The sequence below is a fragment of the Tenrec ecaudatus genome, chromosome 7 (genome assembly GCF_050624435.1).
Source record: "Tenrec ecaudatus isolate mTenEca1 chromosome 7, mTenEca1.hap1, whole genome shotgun sequence".
Taxonomy (NCBI): Eukaryota; Metazoa; Chordata; class Mammalia; order Afrosoricida; family Tenrecidae; genus Tenrec; species Tenrec ecaudatus.
Window position 1 is genome coordinate 160680640 of NC_134536.1, and position 18583 is coordinate 160699222.

Genomic DNA, 18583 nt, shown 5'->3' on the forward strand with positions numbered 1-18583 from the left:
TTTGCCAAGGTCCTCCTAGTGACCCTGGAGGTTATTTCTGCGCCACACCCTGGGGCCCAAGATTAAGTGTCCTATTGTTTCCCAGGGCTTGGTCAGCCCCTGCCCCACAGCGGCCCTCCCACCCTGCTGTCCCTCTGCGCAGTGTCCACACCAACCGCGCCCATCCAGCCCGCTTCCTCACCCCTCGGACTCACCTTCCCGGCCGCCCCACCCACAGTCACCCAGGCAACAATTCATTACCAAACCTGACGTTTAATGAGAACCAGAGAAATCAGCTGGCAAAGAAACCTGATTTCAATTTATCCGATTTCAGCTGAGGGCTGGGGACAGGGGGATGGCCAGACCTGAAGTGGCGCTCCCAGGGAGGAACCAGCTCTGGGAGAGGGGGCCTGTCAGACCTCCAGGGCCTGGCTGGGGTCTCTGCCCAGGAATGTGTCAAGGGCTAGGGTAGGGGAAGCCAGCAGTGCCGGCTGTGAGCAGCCGGTGGCAGAGGAGGCCGCTGAGGCTGGGGGGCCATGGGCTGGGAGGGCAAGTGTGGTCCGTTCTCAAGGGTTGACAGGGGGCAGGGAGCCGAGGTCCGGCAGCAGCTCGGGGTGGGGGTCCAGGCGGGCCAGGCGGCTCTGCTCCAGGGCGATGGCCTCAGCAGAGTGCTTGCACTTGTCCGAGCCACACTGGCAGGTGAAGTACTTGCTTTTGATGTCCCAGAAGCGGTCACCGTAGTCAAACCTGTCAGGCGTGTCAGGGGCTTGAGACCCAGAACCAGCTGGTCTGAGCCGACCCCAGGAGGCCCTTGGGCCCCCACCCCATCTTCCCCAGGGGACAGACATGCCCTTCCTTGTGTGGACCTCCTTCTTTGGACCTGTGCCCTGCATCACTCCATGCCTTAAGAGGAAACATCGAAGGCTCAAGCCCTGAACCGAATCAGAATCTCTTCCTAACCCACCCGGGGAACCGAGTGCTTCCCAGCCTTCTTCAGCATCTGGTCCCGGGCTCACTCCACCCCCCCACACTGAGGCTGGGCCTTGAGACGCCTCACCCCAGCTCCTCCCCGGTCCGGATGTCTCGGGAGCTGAAGAAGGCGATGCGTGGAAACCGCAGATCTTGGTGCAGCATGAAGACCCGGACGGGGATGATGTTGGGGTCGCACAGGTGGTTGATGAAGCGGCTGATGTTGCCGTAGTAACGGGCATCGATGCAGTACACCTCTCCGTCCTGAAGGCAAGGCCATGACTCCGTATCTCCCCTATCCCGCCTGCCGGGGTCCCACCTACAAGTGGCCAGCCAGCCCTTACTCCAAGGACAGAATGGGGGCAGCGGAGCTTCCTGCCCACCTTGTTGTCTAAGTCGAAGAGATAAGAGTCGTCCTCTCTCACGTCGGCCTCGGCATCAGAGATCAGCTCCCCGACATACCTGTTGGGCAGGAAGTGGAGGTTCTGAAGGTGGGCCGGGCTCCTGGGGAGAAGGCTCCAGGTCCTCCCTCTCCTGCAAGCCAAGTCCTACAGACCCACGTGGACCAGGCTGGTGGAGGCACCCAGAGAAGAGGTTGGACATCACCAGGAGGAGCCTGGAACACCCCACAATCCAGGCTCCCCACAGAGCTGCTGCAACGGCAGGCAGGACGAGCAGGTGTCGGGGCAGCGAGAGGCAGGGGGCCCAGGGAGGACTTGGAGAAGTCAAATGGGGAAAGTTAGAGAGCCGGGGTGGAGACCCGCAAGAGGACGCCTGGAGAGCCAGGCCTCTGGGGATACGTATCACTGGCGGTTGCTGGGTGGGGAAACTCGCTTGGGCCGAGACACAAAATGGTTTGTGTACCCAGCAGGTAGGGGGGCCATGCAGAGCTGGAGGACAGGAGGGCTCAGGGCTGCTCCTAGTCCCAAGAGATGGAAGGAGCCGGGCCGAGAGGAAGGAGCATACTGAACAAGGGAGAAAGTGGAGTGGCCCAGGACCGGGGGTCCCACAGATGAAGGGGGGTGGGAGTGGGGGAAGGTCAGAAATGAGGGCGGCTGGCAGGGAACATCTAGAGGGGGAGGGCAGGGTCAGATTGGGGCTGTGAGCGGATGGGCACAGAGGCCCAGGACGAAGGGGGATATTTGGCGGAGGAGTGGAGTGGAGCTGGAGGGAGGGGAACAATGGAAGCCTGCCCCCCCACCCCCGCCTTGCCATTGACTCGGTTTTGACCCTTGGCGACTGAGGTTTGGCCCGGTAAAACTGTGTTCTAAGATTAATTTTCAATGGCTGGTTTTTCGGGATGTGATCACCAGATCTTTCTTTCACTGTACTTCTGGGTAGACGTGGGTTAGCGGCCATGTGTACTGGCTGTTGGCAGCCCTCAGGGACTCCTGGCGAGGGGAGCTGGGTTAGCTACGGTAAGTTGGAAGGAGCCGGAAGAGCTGGGCTGAGGAGGAACTGGGGGAGAGAGACGAGGCCCCTGAAAACGAGGACAGAAAGGTGCCTCTCCATTTTGCAGCCCAGGAGGGGCAGGGGTGAGGGTGTCAGGCTCAGAGCGGCATGAGGGGAGGGAGGAAGGGGGACGTGGGCGCGGTGTGACAAAGGCTACGGGTCTGGTCCGAGTGAGGCTGTGAGAGGGGCCCGAGGAAGGCTGGCCAGTCAGTGGACAGAAAGGGAGGCCTGCCCGCTCTTCACCCTCAGATGCCCGGATGCGGAGGACACTCACTCGCAGATGAAGGTCCCCTGGGGGATGGTCTGCAGGGCGCGGACGCCCCAGCCCATCTTGGCTGTCCTGTAGAGCTGCAGGCGCACCCTGGGGGGAGGAAGGAGGGTGATGTCGGGTGACGGGGCCTACAAACACCTGAGGGTGGAGGGGCCCCTCGCTCTGTGTGGACAAAGGGGGTGAGCTCACTTGATGCCGCTCTGCACCACGCGGTTCTTGCAGTTCCTCCAACATGAGCAGGCCTGGTTACACTCGAAAATCAGGGGGGGCTCAATCTTGTTAAACTCCTGCAGCAGCCGCCCGTCCTGGGGCCCAGAAAAAGGGTCTACGTGGTGCCCACCCAGGACCCTCAATACGCCAAAGGAAAACACACTGGGGACCCCACCCTGGCTGGGGGAGGCCATGCAGGCTGAGACCAAGCACAGAGGCCCCTGAACTTGCACACACTGGGGCCTGAGCAGCATCTCAGGATATCCCCAGGAGCTGCCCTGCCCTGGGTCACTTGGCCCTCGGGGGAGAAGGCAAGGGGAAAGGGCCCATGGCGTGAGCAGGCACGCACCTTATCATACCAGCACCGGATACTGAGCTGGCCACACAGGCAGTTGGAGCTGGAGCAGTCGTCCACACATGTGCAGTGCTGGGCGGGGAGGAGGGGGTCAGCTCAGTGCCCTGACCCCCAGCCGCCACCTTCTCTGGGGTCCACGTTGGAGGAGGATAAGGGTGGTTGGGGTCCCAGGTTGAGCAGGCAAAACCCAGCTATTTCCCTCAAAAGGGGGGGGGGCTGCATGTCCCTCTGCCGCATGCTCACCTGCAGGTGGGTGATGTTGCGGTCGATGTTCATCATAGACGTCTCACAGTTCTCGGAGATGTACTTGAAGTCCTCTGGACAGGGCTCCCCGTCCACACCATTGACGCACGGAATGGGCACGTTCTCGTAGCCCCGCGCCACGTCCCTGGAGGGCAGGGGGGAAGATGGGACCCAGGAACCTGACCCAAGGGTGAGGGCCCCCCTGGGTAACAAGGAGGGGCTGGGGAGACTCAGGCTCTGGGGTGGTTTTAGAGGAGCGGAGTGACCAAAGCACAAGACGCCCAGGTAAGCGTGAATTTCAGATCAACACCAAATAACGGTGTGGCAGAAGCGCGCCCCAAATATCATATGGTACGCTGGGAAAAATCGCGTTAGGTGGAGAGGCCGCAAGACACACCTGCCATGGCTAGTCCTGTGATTAGATCACAGCCCTTATCTTGTCCATCCACACTGGCTCCACGTCCCCCATTATTCTCAGCAGCAGCCCCGAGGCCCCCGACCCTCAGAACAGCATGCACTGTCCTCGGGAATCCCACGGAACCGGGCGGGTCCGGGCTCACCTGCAGATGATCTTCTCGGTGCGGATGGCCCGGTTGCCCACGCCGAGCCGCAGCTTGCGGTTCAGCTGGAGCGCGAACCACACGTCGGAGCGTTCCGGGGTCAGGTCCCACGCCGTGTCGCCCTCCTTGTTCCGCAGTTCAGGGTTCGCCCCGCGGGACAGGAACAAGCTGGGAAAACGGGGCGGGAGGCAGGGCTGTAAGGCTGGGCCCCTGGCTAGTGGGGTGGAGGGGCGTGATGCGCTGCGCGGAGGCGTGGCCTGGGCATGGCCTGAAGGCCAGGGGCGGAGCACGCAGGACTGGGGCCGTGGTGCAGGGGGGCGGGGCGGGGCTCACAGTACGCAGTCAAGGTAGCTCTGGGACAGTGACGTGCAGGGGCGTGGCTCGGGGGCGTGGCACGCAAGGGCGGGGCGGAGCACACAGGGCCGGGGGCGAGGCGCACGGGGCCGGGGCGGAGCACGCAGGGTTGGGGGCGGGGCTAATGGGCGGGGCACGCAGGGCCGGGGGCGGGGCGTGCGGGGCCCGGGCTCACAGCACGCAGTCAAGGTAGCTCTAGGACAGTGATGTGCAGGGGCGTGGCTCGAGGGCGTGGCGCGCAGGGCTGGGGGCGGAGCATGCAGGGCCAGGGGCGGGGCGCGCGGGGCCGGGGGCGGGGCTCACAGCACGCAGTCGTGGTAGCTCTCCCGCGCGGCGATGTGCAGCGGCGTGTCTCCGTGGTAGTTGACAGCGTGCAGGTCGCAGCGGGCGTTGAGGAGCACCTCGGCGATGGCGGCGCTGCCCGTGAAGGAGGCCCAGTGCAGGCAGATGTTCTCTTCCTGCGGGCGGGAGGTGTGGGCGCAGGGGCCGGCCACAGCCCCCTCCCGCGGTGGACCCCGTCCGCATGCACCCCATGCAAGGCCCCACTCACATTGTCCGTGAGGGTGACGTCGGCGCCCCGGGTCAGCAGCATGCGAATCACCTCGATGTGCTTGTGCTCCGCGGCCCAGATGATGGGCGTCCACCCGCCACTGTCCTGTGGGTGCGCAGAAACCATGGGGTGCCAGCCCCTCGCGGCCAGCAGGGCAGACCCGCGCGTGCCCTGAGCCCGGGCTGAGCAGATCCCAGATCACCATTCACACGCAGTCCCCTAACCTGGCCGGCAAAGGGTCACTGGCGACAGCCCAGGGCTGCTGAGACAACTGAGGGGGGCAACACCCTGCCCCAAGATGGCATTGCTGAAGGGAACTTCAGTTTCTTGGAGAAAGGGACACTTCAAGCCTGGGGCAGGCTCTGTGAGGACATGGTTCTGAGAGACACGGCAAAAGCCACAGGAATGGACTCCCAGAGCTCCCCCAGGAATGAAGATGGAACAAGTCCAAGGTCAACAAGAAGGTCACCAATATACACTAAAGATTCTGATGGCAGTGAGTTTGTTTTTCTAGTTGAAGGTGGTGCAATTAAACGCTCAAGTGCCAGCCAAACCTCTGGATGCTCAAGTTCGCCCCGGTCCCCCCCGAAGAAAGGCCGAGCGATTCATTTCCAGAAGAGCTCTGGGAGCACAGCTCTACGAGTCTCCTGTCGCCATGTGAGCCTGAGCTAGCAGCGATGGGGGTGGCATGGACTCAGACACCCTTGCCATGCGTGAAACTGAAAGCCACTAAGGGGCCTCACAGGTCACTTTCAGAGAGCAGGGCGGCTGCTCACTGTTCTGAGAAGGATGAAGAAATAGGAGGAGAGCAGGGGGGGAGAGGTAAGGAGGCACGAGGAACACAGATGATGTAGAGAGAGTGGTGTGGGGTCAGAAGTTGGATGGAGGAGTCACAGGGACCAGAATCAGACACAGAGCCTCCCAGAGGAGAGAGGTGAGGCGGTGGCAACTGACCTGGGCATTGACGTCCACTTGCCCTGTGCCGAGCAGCAGGCTGACCATCTCCAGATTGCCGAGTTTGGCCGCATGATGGAGGCAGGTGGAGCCGTCTTCTTCCTGAGAGAGACACGGGCAGACCCAGACTCTAGATCACAGGTGTCCACAAACTTGCAAGAGAAAATTGCTCAGCGCCTGCCTCCCTGGTAATGGGAAGCTTTGGTACCAGAGCCTGCAATCCAGAAGCAAGCGCTGGTATCTGCTTTGAGGGCCTCCCTGGATTATTGCAGCAACCCCCTGCCAACCTGGGGGGGGGGGCGGGCACTGCCTGCTTTGGGACACCCTGCCCTAGAGGATCCAGTCTTTTGGGCCTTGCCCTGCCGCACCTTGCTGTAGACGCAGCCGCCACGCTGCACCATGTAACGGGCCACGTCCACGTGGTTGTTCACCACCGCCTCCATCAGCGGTGTCCGCTGCTGCTTGTCCACCGCGTTAATGTTGGCTCCGGCCTGCGAGGATGGGGGGGGGGGGGCTCAGGCTGGCACCAGGGAGGGTGAGGGCCAGGGAGAGGAGTCTGTCTGAGGGCTGGCAAGGCTGACCTGCAGCAGCACGTGGCAGATCTCCACAGAACCTTTTTGGGCGGCTGCGTGCAGGGGTGTGCGCTTGCTCTGCTGGTCGCTCTGGAAGTTGGGGTCCAGGTTGTCCACTGTGGGAAGAGCCCATCCCAATGGGAGAGGGGGCAGTGAGGGGGGCAGGCGCCACCTCCACAGGGCCTCTCCTGGGCATCCTCTGGGTCGCCGGCCACTACGGCACTTTCCAGAGGGGGACTTTACATGCTTGGGCAGTATCAGGGCTCAGACCCTGGACCTGCACTTTGTAACCGCCATGCCATTAGGAAAGGCCATGTCACCTCTCTGTGCCTCTGCTGGCAGGAGGCTTTGAAGAGCCAGCACAGGGGCTCAGTACTCAGTCCAGGCCTCAGGGCCACAGTCAAAGGTCAAGGGGCACAACAGGGTCCACAAAGACAATGCTCTACACTGAACTTTGGTGAGTAGCACCTGGGGTCTTACAAAGTGGCAGCAGGTACAAGTCACTCGGTCTCTCCCCATCTGGAAAGAGTGGCGAAAATCTGAAGGCTCAGATAAACTAACAGACCAAGCAAGCTCCATTCTTCACAACGTGAACCCAGACCAACGGGATGGTGCCCTGCCACCACCAACTGCTCCGAAAAGGATCACATTCAAACAGGGGTCAGAACCCCACATTATAAACAAGACCAGGCTTATTGGTTGCATAGCAACCGATGAAAGAAACCCCCTCCAGGTCTCTGGAACCGAATTTCCGTTAATACTAACCCACCACTAGAGATCAAAAGGGCAGCATATACTCAAGGGCACAGTCCCGAGACTTCGGAAAGGAAGGATGGAAACAGGAAGTACAAGAAGGAAGTGGGATAAGTGAGGGGCCCTGGCAGGGACATCAACGAATGATTGAAACATTAAGACTCATGCTTTGCTCTGTGAATCTAAACCTAATCCACAATGAGAAAGCACCCAGCACAGATGTGCTGCCCCTCCCCTGTGCGTGTTCCGCACAACATCCTGTCCTTTGAGGTACGGGAGGGATGGACGGCATCTTTCATCCTGGTCCTTCCGGCCTGCCCGGAGGACACTCACACAGCATCAGGATCACTTTCTGCAGCTCGCCCTGCTTCACCGACAGGTACAGCTGTCTCGGGTGGAAACGGAGTTTCTTCCGCCTGCCAGTGAGGGGGGAGCGGGGTCAGCTCCTGGGAGTTGAGTACCAGCCTGCGCCCCTCCAGAGCTGCTGCTCCCCCACCCGCTTGGTCCAGCCCAACTCCACCCACCTCTCTGACTCCTGGATGACCAGGGCTTTCTCCAGGGCTTCCCGGCCGGGCCCTGGGGGCAGCCCCACTGCTGAGAGGCAGCCGCCACTGGGCAGTGTGAGTGAGGGACCGGAGCTGTCGATGGTGTCAGCCAATGGGTCACAGGGGGTGCGCCGAGGCTCACCATGCCCTCGCATCCGGGCACTGTGGGAGAAGGTGCTGATGTCTTGGGGGGACGAAGGCCGGGTAGGGGCAGGGACAGAAAGAGAGCTCGGGAAGGCCAGTACCTGGGTTGGGAGGTGTCTGCTCTTCCAGGGGCATCCTGGGCCAGGGGCGGGGGGGCGGGGGTGGCAGTGCCAGCGGGCAGGGTCATCCCATCCCCCCGTGGAATGGTCACCTCCTGGGCCTCGGAGGCGTCCTCCCCACAGTGGGGACAAAAGACCATCCCATTCAGCTGGGAAACGCAGGCCTTGTGGAAACGGTGGGCCACCCGGAAATCAGGGTGGCATTCCAGGAAGGTGCCCTGGGGACATGGAAAGGAGGTCAGGCCCCGGAAGCCCCTTCCCTGTTGGGTCTGGGGGCCGGTCCCGCCCTGCCGGGCACTCACAGCCGTGCAGAAGTAGCCACATCCCGGGCAGCAGTGATGTTTGACCATGCGGGCGCGGTGGGTCTCACAGAGCACCATCAGGGCCACGCGGCTCGAGGGCCTCATGGTCTCCCGCTTCAGGATGGCAGCATTGCAGCCTGAGAGCTGTGGGCAGGGAGCACACAGGAGAGGCCGTGAGGCTGCGCTACGGCCTGGCCCTCCTGCCACCCCTTCTAGGCGTCCAGGACCCACCTCTCCGTCCACACTCTCCGTGGCCATGCACTTGTGGCCTGCCCTCTCGCTGATTCGGTCGATCTTGGGCGCCTCCATGCGGCAGCTGCAGAGGGGCAGCTCCTCAAATCCCCGCTCTGTCTCCAGTGAGGACGTGTCGTTGGACACCCCTAGCCGGGAGGAGAAGAGCTACCGAGCAGGGCCTCACCCTGTCCCACCTCTCCCAATGCACCAGTGAGAACTTCCACCTTCCTGATGCCGTCACCCTTTCATACAGTGCCCACGTGACGGTGACCCCGCACCCATAACATTATTTCCGTTGCTACTTCATCACTGTCATTTTGCCACTGTCAGGAATCGGGCGACCCCTGTGTAAGGGTCGTTGGACCCCCCAAAGGGGTCGCGACCCACGGGCTGAGAACTGCTGCTCTCCACCTTACACCTGGGGAATGCTAGGCCCTGATGGGGTGGGGGGGCTCCTCCCCCTTCCCTCCAGTCCCGGAGCGCCCCCTAGTGGCTCCCCGTCCCAGTGATTGGCAATTACCAGCATGGTTGGGGGAGAGGGTCCCCTCGCTGGGCAGCTCCAGGGACCCGAGAGGGACCTCCATGTACTCACTGGGGCCCGAGGAGCTCACACCATTCACTCCTGACACGGAGACAGAGAGAGAGTGAGAGTGCACAGGTGCGGGGACATGGGGGTGCACGTGCAGGACAGAGTGCTGATCTACATGCATGCTCTCTGGGGGGGGGCCCCCAAACAGAGCAGCCCCCTCACCTCGGGGTTCCTTGGTCCTTGGCGGCTCTCGTTTCCGCCGTTTCCGGGTCGGCTTCACCCACGGGCTGTCCTTCCGCCATTTCTTCTTGGCCTTGCGCCGGCCGCTGGAGCCACTCTGGGGCAGAGGAGTAGTTGGGGGCCCCAGCTTCCAGGCCCGCAGTGCCCACCTCCTGTGGGGGCGCCAACCTCCAGCCCTTACCCTGTCTGACTGATTGCCAGATTCCTCGTCTTCTTCCTCCTCCTCTTCCTCCTCCTCCTCTTCTTCTTCCTCTTCCTCCTCCTCCTCCTCTTCTTCACTTAACTGCTCAGCAAGAGCTTCAACTTCAGACTGGGAGAGAAGGAAATGGGGCTTGGAGGCGGGGGGGGGGGGGGGCATGACACTGACTCCCAGGACACAGCTCTCTCTTAGGGAAAGGGTTGATGCTGGAGAGAAAGGCAGGACACGATATATCGCGGCCCCAGGGCTCAAACAATGAGGTAGGAGAGAGAGAAAAAACGACTCCACAAATGCCAGGGATAGCAGCCCTCTGAAGTCGGGCAGCAGGTGGGCAAGGGAGGGCAAAGCTGAGTACAGTTAACGGCAGGGAACGGCGTGGACTGCTACACAACAGTCCCTAGGAGCTACCGTCATAAGCAGCAATGGGCAGGGGTCTTGCGAACCAAAACCCAAACCCAAACTCACTGCCACTGGGTTGACTGACTTATCCTGATCCTACACAGAGAGGCAGCAAAGCCTCTCTCTCACACACAGAATGAGCGGCTAGAGGGTTCAAACTCCTGACGATTCAGTTGGCGGCCCGCTGAGTTACCCACTACACCACCAGAGCTTCCAAGGAGGTTCACAGTATATGATACTAACAGGCTTTTTCTACGTATTCACACCATAAATAAGCAAGAGTCACGACGGCTGCTAATAAAGCCACTAAGTGAAAAGTTCAAGAAACCAACCGAGCAGGCTGGCATCACCTGAGCCAGGTGTTCAATCTCGACCTGCATCTCTGTGCTTCCTGTGACGCCACACAGCAGGAAGCACTTGGCACCGACCGACCTTCAAATCACAATCTCGGTGGGTAGGAAAGGACCGAGGCGGAGCATCCTTCCAGATCTACCGGTTTCCCAAAAGGGCGTCGCAGTTATAGGAGTGCCAGCTCCCACCCCGGTGAGCAAACCTCTAACCCGAGCGTTTCTGGAGGAAAACCCATTCACTTCAACGAGTAATTTGACAAGGGAAAAACAAAAACAGATTTGCAGAGGGGTATGGACGCTATCTATCAAAAGAAACCAGAGGCCAACAGACGCCAATCAAGTCGAGGCCTGGATCTCACAGGGAGCTTAACAAACGTACGAACAAAAATCATTTATGAATCTAAAGAGGGAACGCGAACAAGGGAACTGGACAAGGGCTGACATTTAAGAAATTACCAGGACCTAACAGTAAGGCCAACATAGGAAAGGCCTTGTGCTTACTGACAGGTAGGGCAATCCTTGTGAAAGACAAGATGAGATTTACTTTAAAATAACTGTGTGTGTGTGTGTGTGTGGGGGGGGGGGTTATGGCGATTTCAGAGCAAAAGAATACATCTTTTTTAACATCCAAGCGAATAACCAATAAACAACAAAGCAGAGGACACTTGGACTGGGGAAGTGCTGGTCAATGGACCTCACCTTGCTGTCTGAGTCCACACGCTCATCCACGGAGTAGGAATCGTAGTAGAGACTGAAGTCATCCCCCACCACCGTCTCCCATTCCTCCAGGGACCCAGCGTCCCCTTTCTGCAGAGTCACTTCTCCAGAGCCCCGGGCAGAACCTAACTCCTCAGACTAAGAGAAGATTTAATTAAAAATAAATAAGAAGCTGCTGCAGACAGGACCACCCTCTCCCCGACTCCTCTGAGGATCCACCAGAGTGTGGACCAGACCCCAGGCTCCCTTGGAGTGGTTTCTCTCAGACCCACCCCATGAGGTTGGGGGTGGGGTAGGCCTTGCTCCCTGCCTCTCCTGCTCACCAGGCCACTTCCTGAGTGCAGTTTCCTCCTTTTGACTACATCTGGAAAGACAGCGAGGAAGGGGTAAGACCCTCCGGAAAGGGGTCAGGCCACGGGTAGGTAGCTATAGGTGGCAGGAGGCACCACTGACCTGAGGTCACCTTCCCCATTGAGTGCACATCGTCGCTCATTCGGAAATGCTGCACTTCAGGGGGCCGCTTCTCAGGAACTGGGGGCTGAGGGTGGCAGGGAACATTTCAGATCATGGAGCACCCACAGGTCTGCTGATTAGCCTGGAAACCCACCCCCCCAGGTGGTGAGATACATCCACCAGGAACCGGAACAGAGCAGTACCACAGGCTGTCCGGCAGAGTAGGACTCTAACCTAACCCTTATCTAAGGGGCTAGAAGCAGACCCTTCCCATTGAAGACCTCTACGGAGAAGTAGCAGCGGGCAGGTACAGGGTGGGAGGGGCAGGGGGTGGTTTATCTCCCTCCTTTGTCATTTCAGTGGCCTTCACTTAGCTGTGAAAACAATCAGCCATAAAACCCTAAGATGAAGCTGGGGTAGTCTTCCCACCCATCCACCCACTATTTATTCCCCAGGGGGCTTGCTTAGAAGAAAAAAGGAAGGGTTGGTTGAAGTTGCTTTCGGTTCTTGCCTTCTTCCTTAAGACTTTAAGATATAATTAACTCTTTCACTCCAGTGGCCCCAACCACCCCCTAGGAGGAGCTCAAGCTAAACAAACTCCATAAGACAGAACAGGGAAGCCCCAGCCCATGATCTGTCGCCACATTCCGGAATATGCAAAAACAAGAATAGATTACAGGAGACCAGAAGCTAAATTACAGAAAAGCCCTTCAGGGGCATGTGGTTGATTAACTGGCTCTTCCCACCCCTCCCCTCCCCTCCCCCACTCACCTGTCCATTTCCGGGTTTGGACATGGTTTTCCTGGCTCGGTGGACCTTGGGTTGCCCCTCTGGACTGGTGGTGGCTGCTGGAGGGGGGTCAGGCCCTGCTACTGCTGCTGCTGCTGCAGCTGCTGACGATGCTGTGGCTGGTGCCGGCCCCTGGGCCCCGGGCATACTCAGCAGCCTCATGGCCAAGCTCTGCACCGAGGGGGGTGACTTCCCAGCCCCGGTCATGGACATCTTGGCCCGACTGGGGCACGTGCCCCCTTTGCCGGGGGAAGAGGGGAACGACTTTGTTGCATGGCCTGGTGGGGGGGGGGGAACGGATGGGCAGGCGGAGAAGGTAAGATGGGAGAGGGATGAAGTCAGAAGGCTGAAACCCCCCCCCCCAATCCTGAACGCCCTTACCGTCCCCCACTCCCCAGCCTCTCACCCAGCAGGATGCGGCTCCCAGGCAGGTCCCCCTCTCCGTCTTCCAGCGTCTCCTCGGGCTCTTCCCCAATGAGCGACGTGGCTCCCACCGGGGTGTCAGCCCCCTCATCGCCCACGGTGACAGTGACAGAGGCAGGGGAGGAAGGGCCGGCGGGCTCCAGGGGGTCGGGGCTGGCCTTGGGCAGGGGCTCCTCCCTCGGCGAGGTGTCCCCCAAGGAGCCATGAACTGAGGAGGGAAAAGAAAAAGTTCAGGGCCAAGGACTCCGGAGAGATCCTGTGCTGGGGGAGGTGAAGGTCCAAACCGGGCCTATCCGGCCTGCACTCACCTCTCTCCGGGGCGCCTCTGGGCTCCGTCTCCAGTAGCAGCGCCCCCATTTCGGCTGGGGGCGACCCCTGGGAGGGGACGCAAGGGGCCGGAGGGCTAGTCAGTCCAGAAGGGAGTTGGGGGGCCCAAGACGCCGGGGCCCTGGGCAGAGAGAGCAGGCTCCGGGGCCTACCTCTTCCCCTCTGGCCGCCCCCCCTCCCGCGGCCGCGGCTGCCCGCAGGGGCCGCCCGCCCCCTCCCCCGGGCCCGCATGAGCCCCCTCCCTCTCGGCAGACCCCGCATCTCTGGGGCCGAGAGGAGAGGAGGGGGAGGGGGCGGGGCCTCTGCGCCCCGGCCCCGCCCCCTCCTCCCGGCTGCACGCGTCGCTCCCCCTTTGTCCCCCAGGCCGCGGGGACCCCTGGCACCAACCCCTCCGGCGCCCGCTGCACCCCAGCCCGGCGGGCGGCCCCTCGTGCCCCGCGCGCGTGCCGCTGGGGCCGCGGCGCCCGCCGCCCACTCGGGGCCAGCCGGCGGCTGCATGCGCGCCTCCGTGCCCACTCCCCCCACCTCCCACCCCCGGGTCCCCTCATCCGCCCCCGGTGCTGGCCTCCCGGATTGCTGCAAGTCCCGCCCGGGCCCCCCGGCCCCGTTGCACCCCCGGAGCATTGCACGGGCGCGCGCTTCCCCCGGGCGCGCGCGCGGGCATGCACCCGCCTCTCCCCCTCCCCTTCCGCACCTCGGCGGCCGCCGCCGCTGCAGCTCCCGCCGCCGCCGCCATCGCCGCTCGCGCGGGGGGCCGAGCCGGCGCGCGGCCGCCCCGGGTCACGTGGGCGGGGGGCAGGGAAGGCGAGCAAGGGCCTTAAAGGAGCCGCGGCGCGCTTGCTGGCCATTTTCCCCGGGGAACGGCCCTGGAAATGGCGGTGGCCGAGCGCCGCTGGGGGGCCGCCGGGCGCTGCACGCCTGGGCTCTGCGGGGAGCCGAGGGCGAGGCCGGCCCGGGCCCAGGTGTGGCTTCTCCATCCCTACCTGGTCCCAGGCAGCTAGCGGCCCCGGGCAGCGGCTGCACGGGTTTTCCTGCGGCCCTGTGCGCCTCTGCTAGCCTGGTGCTTTGCTGGGTTCCTAGTTTCTGGGCCACCAGGTGGGAGGTTCAAAGCCCCTACTTTCGGCCTCGGCCGCGGGGACGTCAGCTTTACTCTTGGCGGGGTCTAGCATGCTGCTTCATGCCCCCTGGAGCAGGGGTCCCTTTGGGGGACCTGGAACGAAATGTCTTTCTGTTTGTTGCCGGGCTTGCTGCGGCCTCTTACGCACTCGGGCTGCAGGTGAGCCCCCAGCCGCCCGAAAGAGAGTACTTAGTCTCTGCTTACACGGCAGTGAGACATCTTGGGCACTAGACACCTGGGTCACGTGTAGCCCAAATGTCAACGGAAGTATGAGTGTTGTCACCCAACGCACAACCTTGGCAGTGCCGTCCGCACAGCCATCTGGTCTAAATATGGCGTTCTGACCAGAGTTTGGAAATAGCTCTATGATTTCATTCGCACGCAGCGTTGTTCCATGTGGGCAGGTGTGTGGCTGGGATCTGGGGCCTCCCACCGCCCCATCCAGGGCCTTCTGGGAACTGTAGTACGCTTGGCTTTGCAAACGCTGCCAGAGGTTTCTGGGACTTGTAGTCTTCCCGGAACGCTTCATCCCAAATAGAGCGCTTTTTTTTAAACGTGCCCTCTCGCCCCTCGGTGGACCTGTTCCCCGGTCCAAAAAACACAAAGGCTCCGGCACTGAATTCACCGTGCGTACTAAGGCCTGTCCGAGGACCAAAGTCCTCAATTGGGTGCTCATGTGTATCACACACTTGCCAAACGTCTGTACACGTGTGCTAGGAATCCTCTGCCAGGTGTTCCAGTTACAAGACAGTCAGTCCTTGGCCAGAGGAACCCTGCGACATCCCCTCCCCCAAAATTAGCCCCGTGCAGCCACTGGCCCTGCGCGAATTGTGACATCTGGGGACAGTGAACGGCAGCAGCAGGGGAGGCTGTCTAGGAAGGAGGATGCTTATAGAATTGTGCGGCGGGGGAAAGGCCATCAGGCCATCATACACGCAGGTACCAGAGTAGGAAAAAAAATCAAGTTTTTTGTGCTTTTTTTTATTTTGTGGAAAATAAAAGGAGAAAAACTAAAACCCCAAACTCCAGGGAAAAAAATCCTAAAAAATACGTTTTGTTTTCTTAAAAAATACTGTATAAGTCTCTACTGCTCTCCAACTGCTTTTCGATGGCCTTTCTTCTAGGTACCCTCCCCCACCCCCTTCCCAATGTCTACCCAGGATGCTCACTCTCTTCCCTGGGACCTCACCTTGATCTTAGAATTTGTCCCCAGTCCCCTTCCCCCAGCATGCAAGAGCTGTCTCTCCCTTCCTTTCGTCTAGGACTCAACCATCTTTCCCTCTACCACTCCCTCACCCAAGGATCTATTCTACAAAGGAGCATGTCTACTGCTCTTTACCAATTCCCCTCCCTAGTCCCACCCACCCTACTTCATGAAATGCCAGAACCACCTCCCTCCTGGGCAGCCTTAGCCCAGGAAAAAGAAAAGCATTTTGCCAGTCTTTTTTATCCCTATTCATTCTATCGCACCCTTCCCCTCCCTCCACGAATCCATGCACCTCTCAGGGAAGAAAAGCTGGCTCCACGACCCCATCTTTTCTTGGTCTTCCCAAAGAACCCTCTCTGTATCTCTTGTCCTTCAGCTGGGACTGGATCTTCTCACCAAGGGATCCTGGCCCCGTCCCTCAGAATGTGTCAGCTCGAGTTCCCCAAGGTACCTTTCCACTCTAGGCTCCCCACCCCCCCTAGTCTCCCGGGCAAAGGGAAGCTTCTCCCCACCCAGCCCAGGAATCGCAGCCTTTGCCCCTGCCCGGCCGGCCAATGGCTAGCTAGCGGATGAGGACGTTGATTTCGGCCACGCTGGCCTCCAGCACATTCTCGGCTGTGGTTTTACCATGCTGTTCCTTGAGGTGTCTCCGGATGGCCGGCTTGTGGGCGAAGCGCACGTCACAGTAGGAGCAGCGGTAGGGCCGCGCGCCGGAATGCAGGTTGAGGTGGTCGTGCAGCGTGGACTTCTGGGTGAAGCACTTGCCGCAGATGCCGCAGGAGTGCGACTTGACGCCGCGGTGCACGTTCATGTGCCGGTTGAGGTTGCTGCTGTGGTTGAACTGCTTGCCGCAGCGCGGGCACATGAAGATGAAGTGCTGCGCCCGCATGTGGAAGACCAGCTTCTCCACGCCCTGGAACACTTCCGGGCACTTGGTACACTTGATGTTCTTCAGGGGGTTCCCCCCTGAGAAGCCCCCAGGCAGGGGGCCGCGGCTGCCCCCTGCCCCCAGGCTGCCCCCCGCCCCCCGGGCAGCCATGGCCACCGCTGCTGCCTCCACTAGGCCAGAGGTGGCCCCCACGCTTGCCCGGCCCCCGGGGATCAAGAGCAGGCCCTCTCCTTCTGCGTCCTCAGACAGGCTGTAGCAGGCCTTCACCACGCCCTGCGGAGGGGCCACAGGGCTGGGCGGCACGCTACTCTGGGCCAGTTCTCCGAGGTGGCTGCCCACAGAGGCCCCAATGCCTAAGCCCCCACCTAGGCCTCCAGGGGGCTTGAGCCGGTGGGCCACCTCCAGGGCCGACTCCACCTTGACGATGCAGATGTCAGACACATCCTCGTCCTCATCCTCATCCTCCTCCTCGGCCTTCAGCTCCAGGTCCTCATCCAGAGGAAACTCTAGCTTCACAGGCCTAAGAAGTGGAGGGGGTAGAGGAGGTGGGGGAGGGGGCTTGGGGGCCGGCTTGGGGGTCCTGGCAGGAGGGAGGAGGGACTTGGTGGCGCTGACCCCGCTGACAAGGCTGGCCTCACTGACCCCATCTTCTTTGAGGCCAATTTTGGGCTCGATGAATTGGCTGAGGGCATTCCGGCATTTCTCCACCACGTGTTCCATCTGCAGGTAGGAGGCGGCCGTCAGATAGTTCACGATGTCCCGGACGGCGAATTCCAGGGCGCCCGTGTAGCAGGAGAGGAGCAGGTCGGCCACTATGCGCGCACTGTGCATCAGCGAGACCTGCAGCTCGGAGCTGGGGTTCAGCAGGAACTGGTCTCGCAGGAATGGTGAGCAGGCGGCCAGGATGACCTTGTGGCCACGGAACTTGAGGCTGTCCGCCACAATGGTCACATCGCAAAATCGCTCCTCTGCGCGGAGCTGGTTCATGTTGCGAAGCGTGGCGGCCTCGTGGCCAGGCAACTGGAAGCGCAGGACCTCCACCCCAGAAGCCATTGTGGTGGGGGTGGGCGACCCTGGTTGGGAAGGAAACGGGTCAGAGACAAGGGTCTCTGGCTCTCCAAAGCTCCAGGTCTCTAGCTCCCATGCTTGCCCGGCCTCCCCCGGCACTCTTGCAGACTCTTCCTCAGTTTCCCTCGGTTGCCCCAGTACCAGGGGTGGCGCTTTGCCTTGGAGAGGGAGGCGTGGTTCCCGGGGGCGGGGCAGCGGCGTCCACACCCCCCACCCCTGCCAGGCAGGCAGCGCGGTGGAAGGAGGCCCTAGTTACGGCAGAGGGACCAGAGCCGGGGGTCCGAGGCCTGGGGCTCCGGGGCTGAGGCTGCCGGGATTGCATGCTCTTCCCACCCCGCCCCCCGTAACCCGCAGCCGCCGCCTCCTCATTCCTCCGCCTCCCCTTTGCACGCGCCTTCGCCGGCCCCACCCCCCACCCCGAGCTGCCTGCACGCATTGTGCACGCCCCCCCTCCCGTGCTCACCGCTCCGTGGCTTCTTCCCCCTCCCAGCCCCACGACCCAGAGTGCACGCGCCTCTCACCTGGCCCGGTTCCGCGCGCTGTTTTTTTTTTCCCCCCAATCGCCCCCACCCCGCCCCCCCCGGGGCTGGCGGCGCCCCCCACACACGGGCAGGTCCCGAGCAGAGCGCAGGCGCGGGGGTGCACGGGGGGCGCGCGCGCGCGCGGGGCCGGCTCCGCGTGGGCGTAAGGGGGAGGAGCGGGGGCGGCTCGTGCCGTGTGTCCCAGGCCCCGCGCGCGGCGACGGCGTTGGCGAGGACTCGGGGAGGAGGAAGAGGGGAGGGAGGTGGGGGGGCATTAAAGGGGCAGGATCCCTCCCGGCCGACCTCCCTTTCTTCTCGGGCACCTCCACGCGGTTAAAGGGGCCGGGCGGCCTGGCCTCCCCTTTGACCAGGATTATTTGTCCGCCAGAGCGGAAATCCATTCCACTCCCCTCTCGGGCTGGCTCCCCCTCCCCGGTGCCTCCGGGCCCCCGCCGCCCGTCTGCGCGTGCGCGCCAGTCCCTCGCGGCCGCCCGCGCGCAAAGCCCGCCTCCGGCTCCGGGCGGCCGCTGCCCGCTCCGCGCGCGCGCCCTGCTCACCCCGTGCTCCCGCGCGCGCGCCCGTGGCCGTCTGCGCTCCCCGCTAGCCCGGCTCTTGCCAGGCGTGCAGCCACCTGCTCGCAGACGTGATGCCATCCTGACGCAGCTGTGCAGAGCCGAGCCGCCGGTTGCAGCCCGGTCCCCCGCCCTTCCCGGGGCCGCGCACCGAACCGCTCCGGGTCTGCTGTTGGACTCTCTTCCCACGCTCGCATCCCCCGTGGAACGTGCTCCC

General features: G+C 62.0%; 2 protein-coding genes across 8 annotated transcripts; both read right to left on the reverse strand.

The window, feature by feature from the left end:
* Nucleotides 1-232: 232 nt before the first annotated feature.
* Nucleotides 233-13773, reverse strand: EHMT2 (euchromatic histone lysine methyltransferase 2). 7 transcript variants are annotated; one of them, XM_075555403.1, is made up of 28 exons: nt 13687-13773; nt 12974-13040; nt 12649-12873; nt 12225-12520; nt 11454-11538; nt 11324-11364; nt 10983-11138; nt 9517-9645; nt 9318-9432; nt 9087-9188; nt 8564-8712; nt 8333-8476; nt 8013-8248; nt 7747-7929; nt 7556-7638; nt 6479-6585; nt 6266-6388; nt 5898-5999; nt 4944-5048; nt 4697-4851; nt 4040-4207; nt 3480-3624; nt 3231-3308; nt 2861-2976; nt 2675-2761; nt 1332-1410; nt 1037-1212; nt 233-726 (listed from the first exon to the last, which is right to left on the reverse strand). In XM_075555403.1, the coding sequence occupies exons 1-28, from the start codon at nt 13726-13728 to the stop codon at nt 546-548; spliced, it is 3675 nt and encodes a 1224-aa protein (XP_075411518.1). In that variant the 5' UTR covers nt 13729-13773; the 3' UTR covers nt 233-545. The 7 variants fall into 7 exon arrangements, with proteins under 7 accessions (XP_075411518.1, XP_075411516.1, XP_075411519.1 ...); XM_075555401.1 differs by having other exon boundaries at nt 11273-11364; XM_075555404.1 differs by lacking the exon at nt 9087-9188.
* Nucleotides 13774-15478: 1705 nt separating this feature from the next.
* ZBTB12 (zinc finger and BTB domain containing 12) lies at nt 15479-18186 on the reverse strand. Its single transcript, XM_075555407.1, has 2 exons — nt 17795-18186; nt 15479-17278 (listed from the first exon to the last, which is right to left on the reverse strand). The coding sequence occupies exon 2, from the start codon at nt 17256-17258 to the stop codon at nt 15879-15881; it is 1380 nt and encodes a 459-aa protein (XP_075411522.1). The 5' UTR covers nt 17259-17278; nt 17795-18186; the 3' UTR covers nt 15479-15878.
* Nucleotides 18187-18583: the final 397 nt, after the last annotated feature.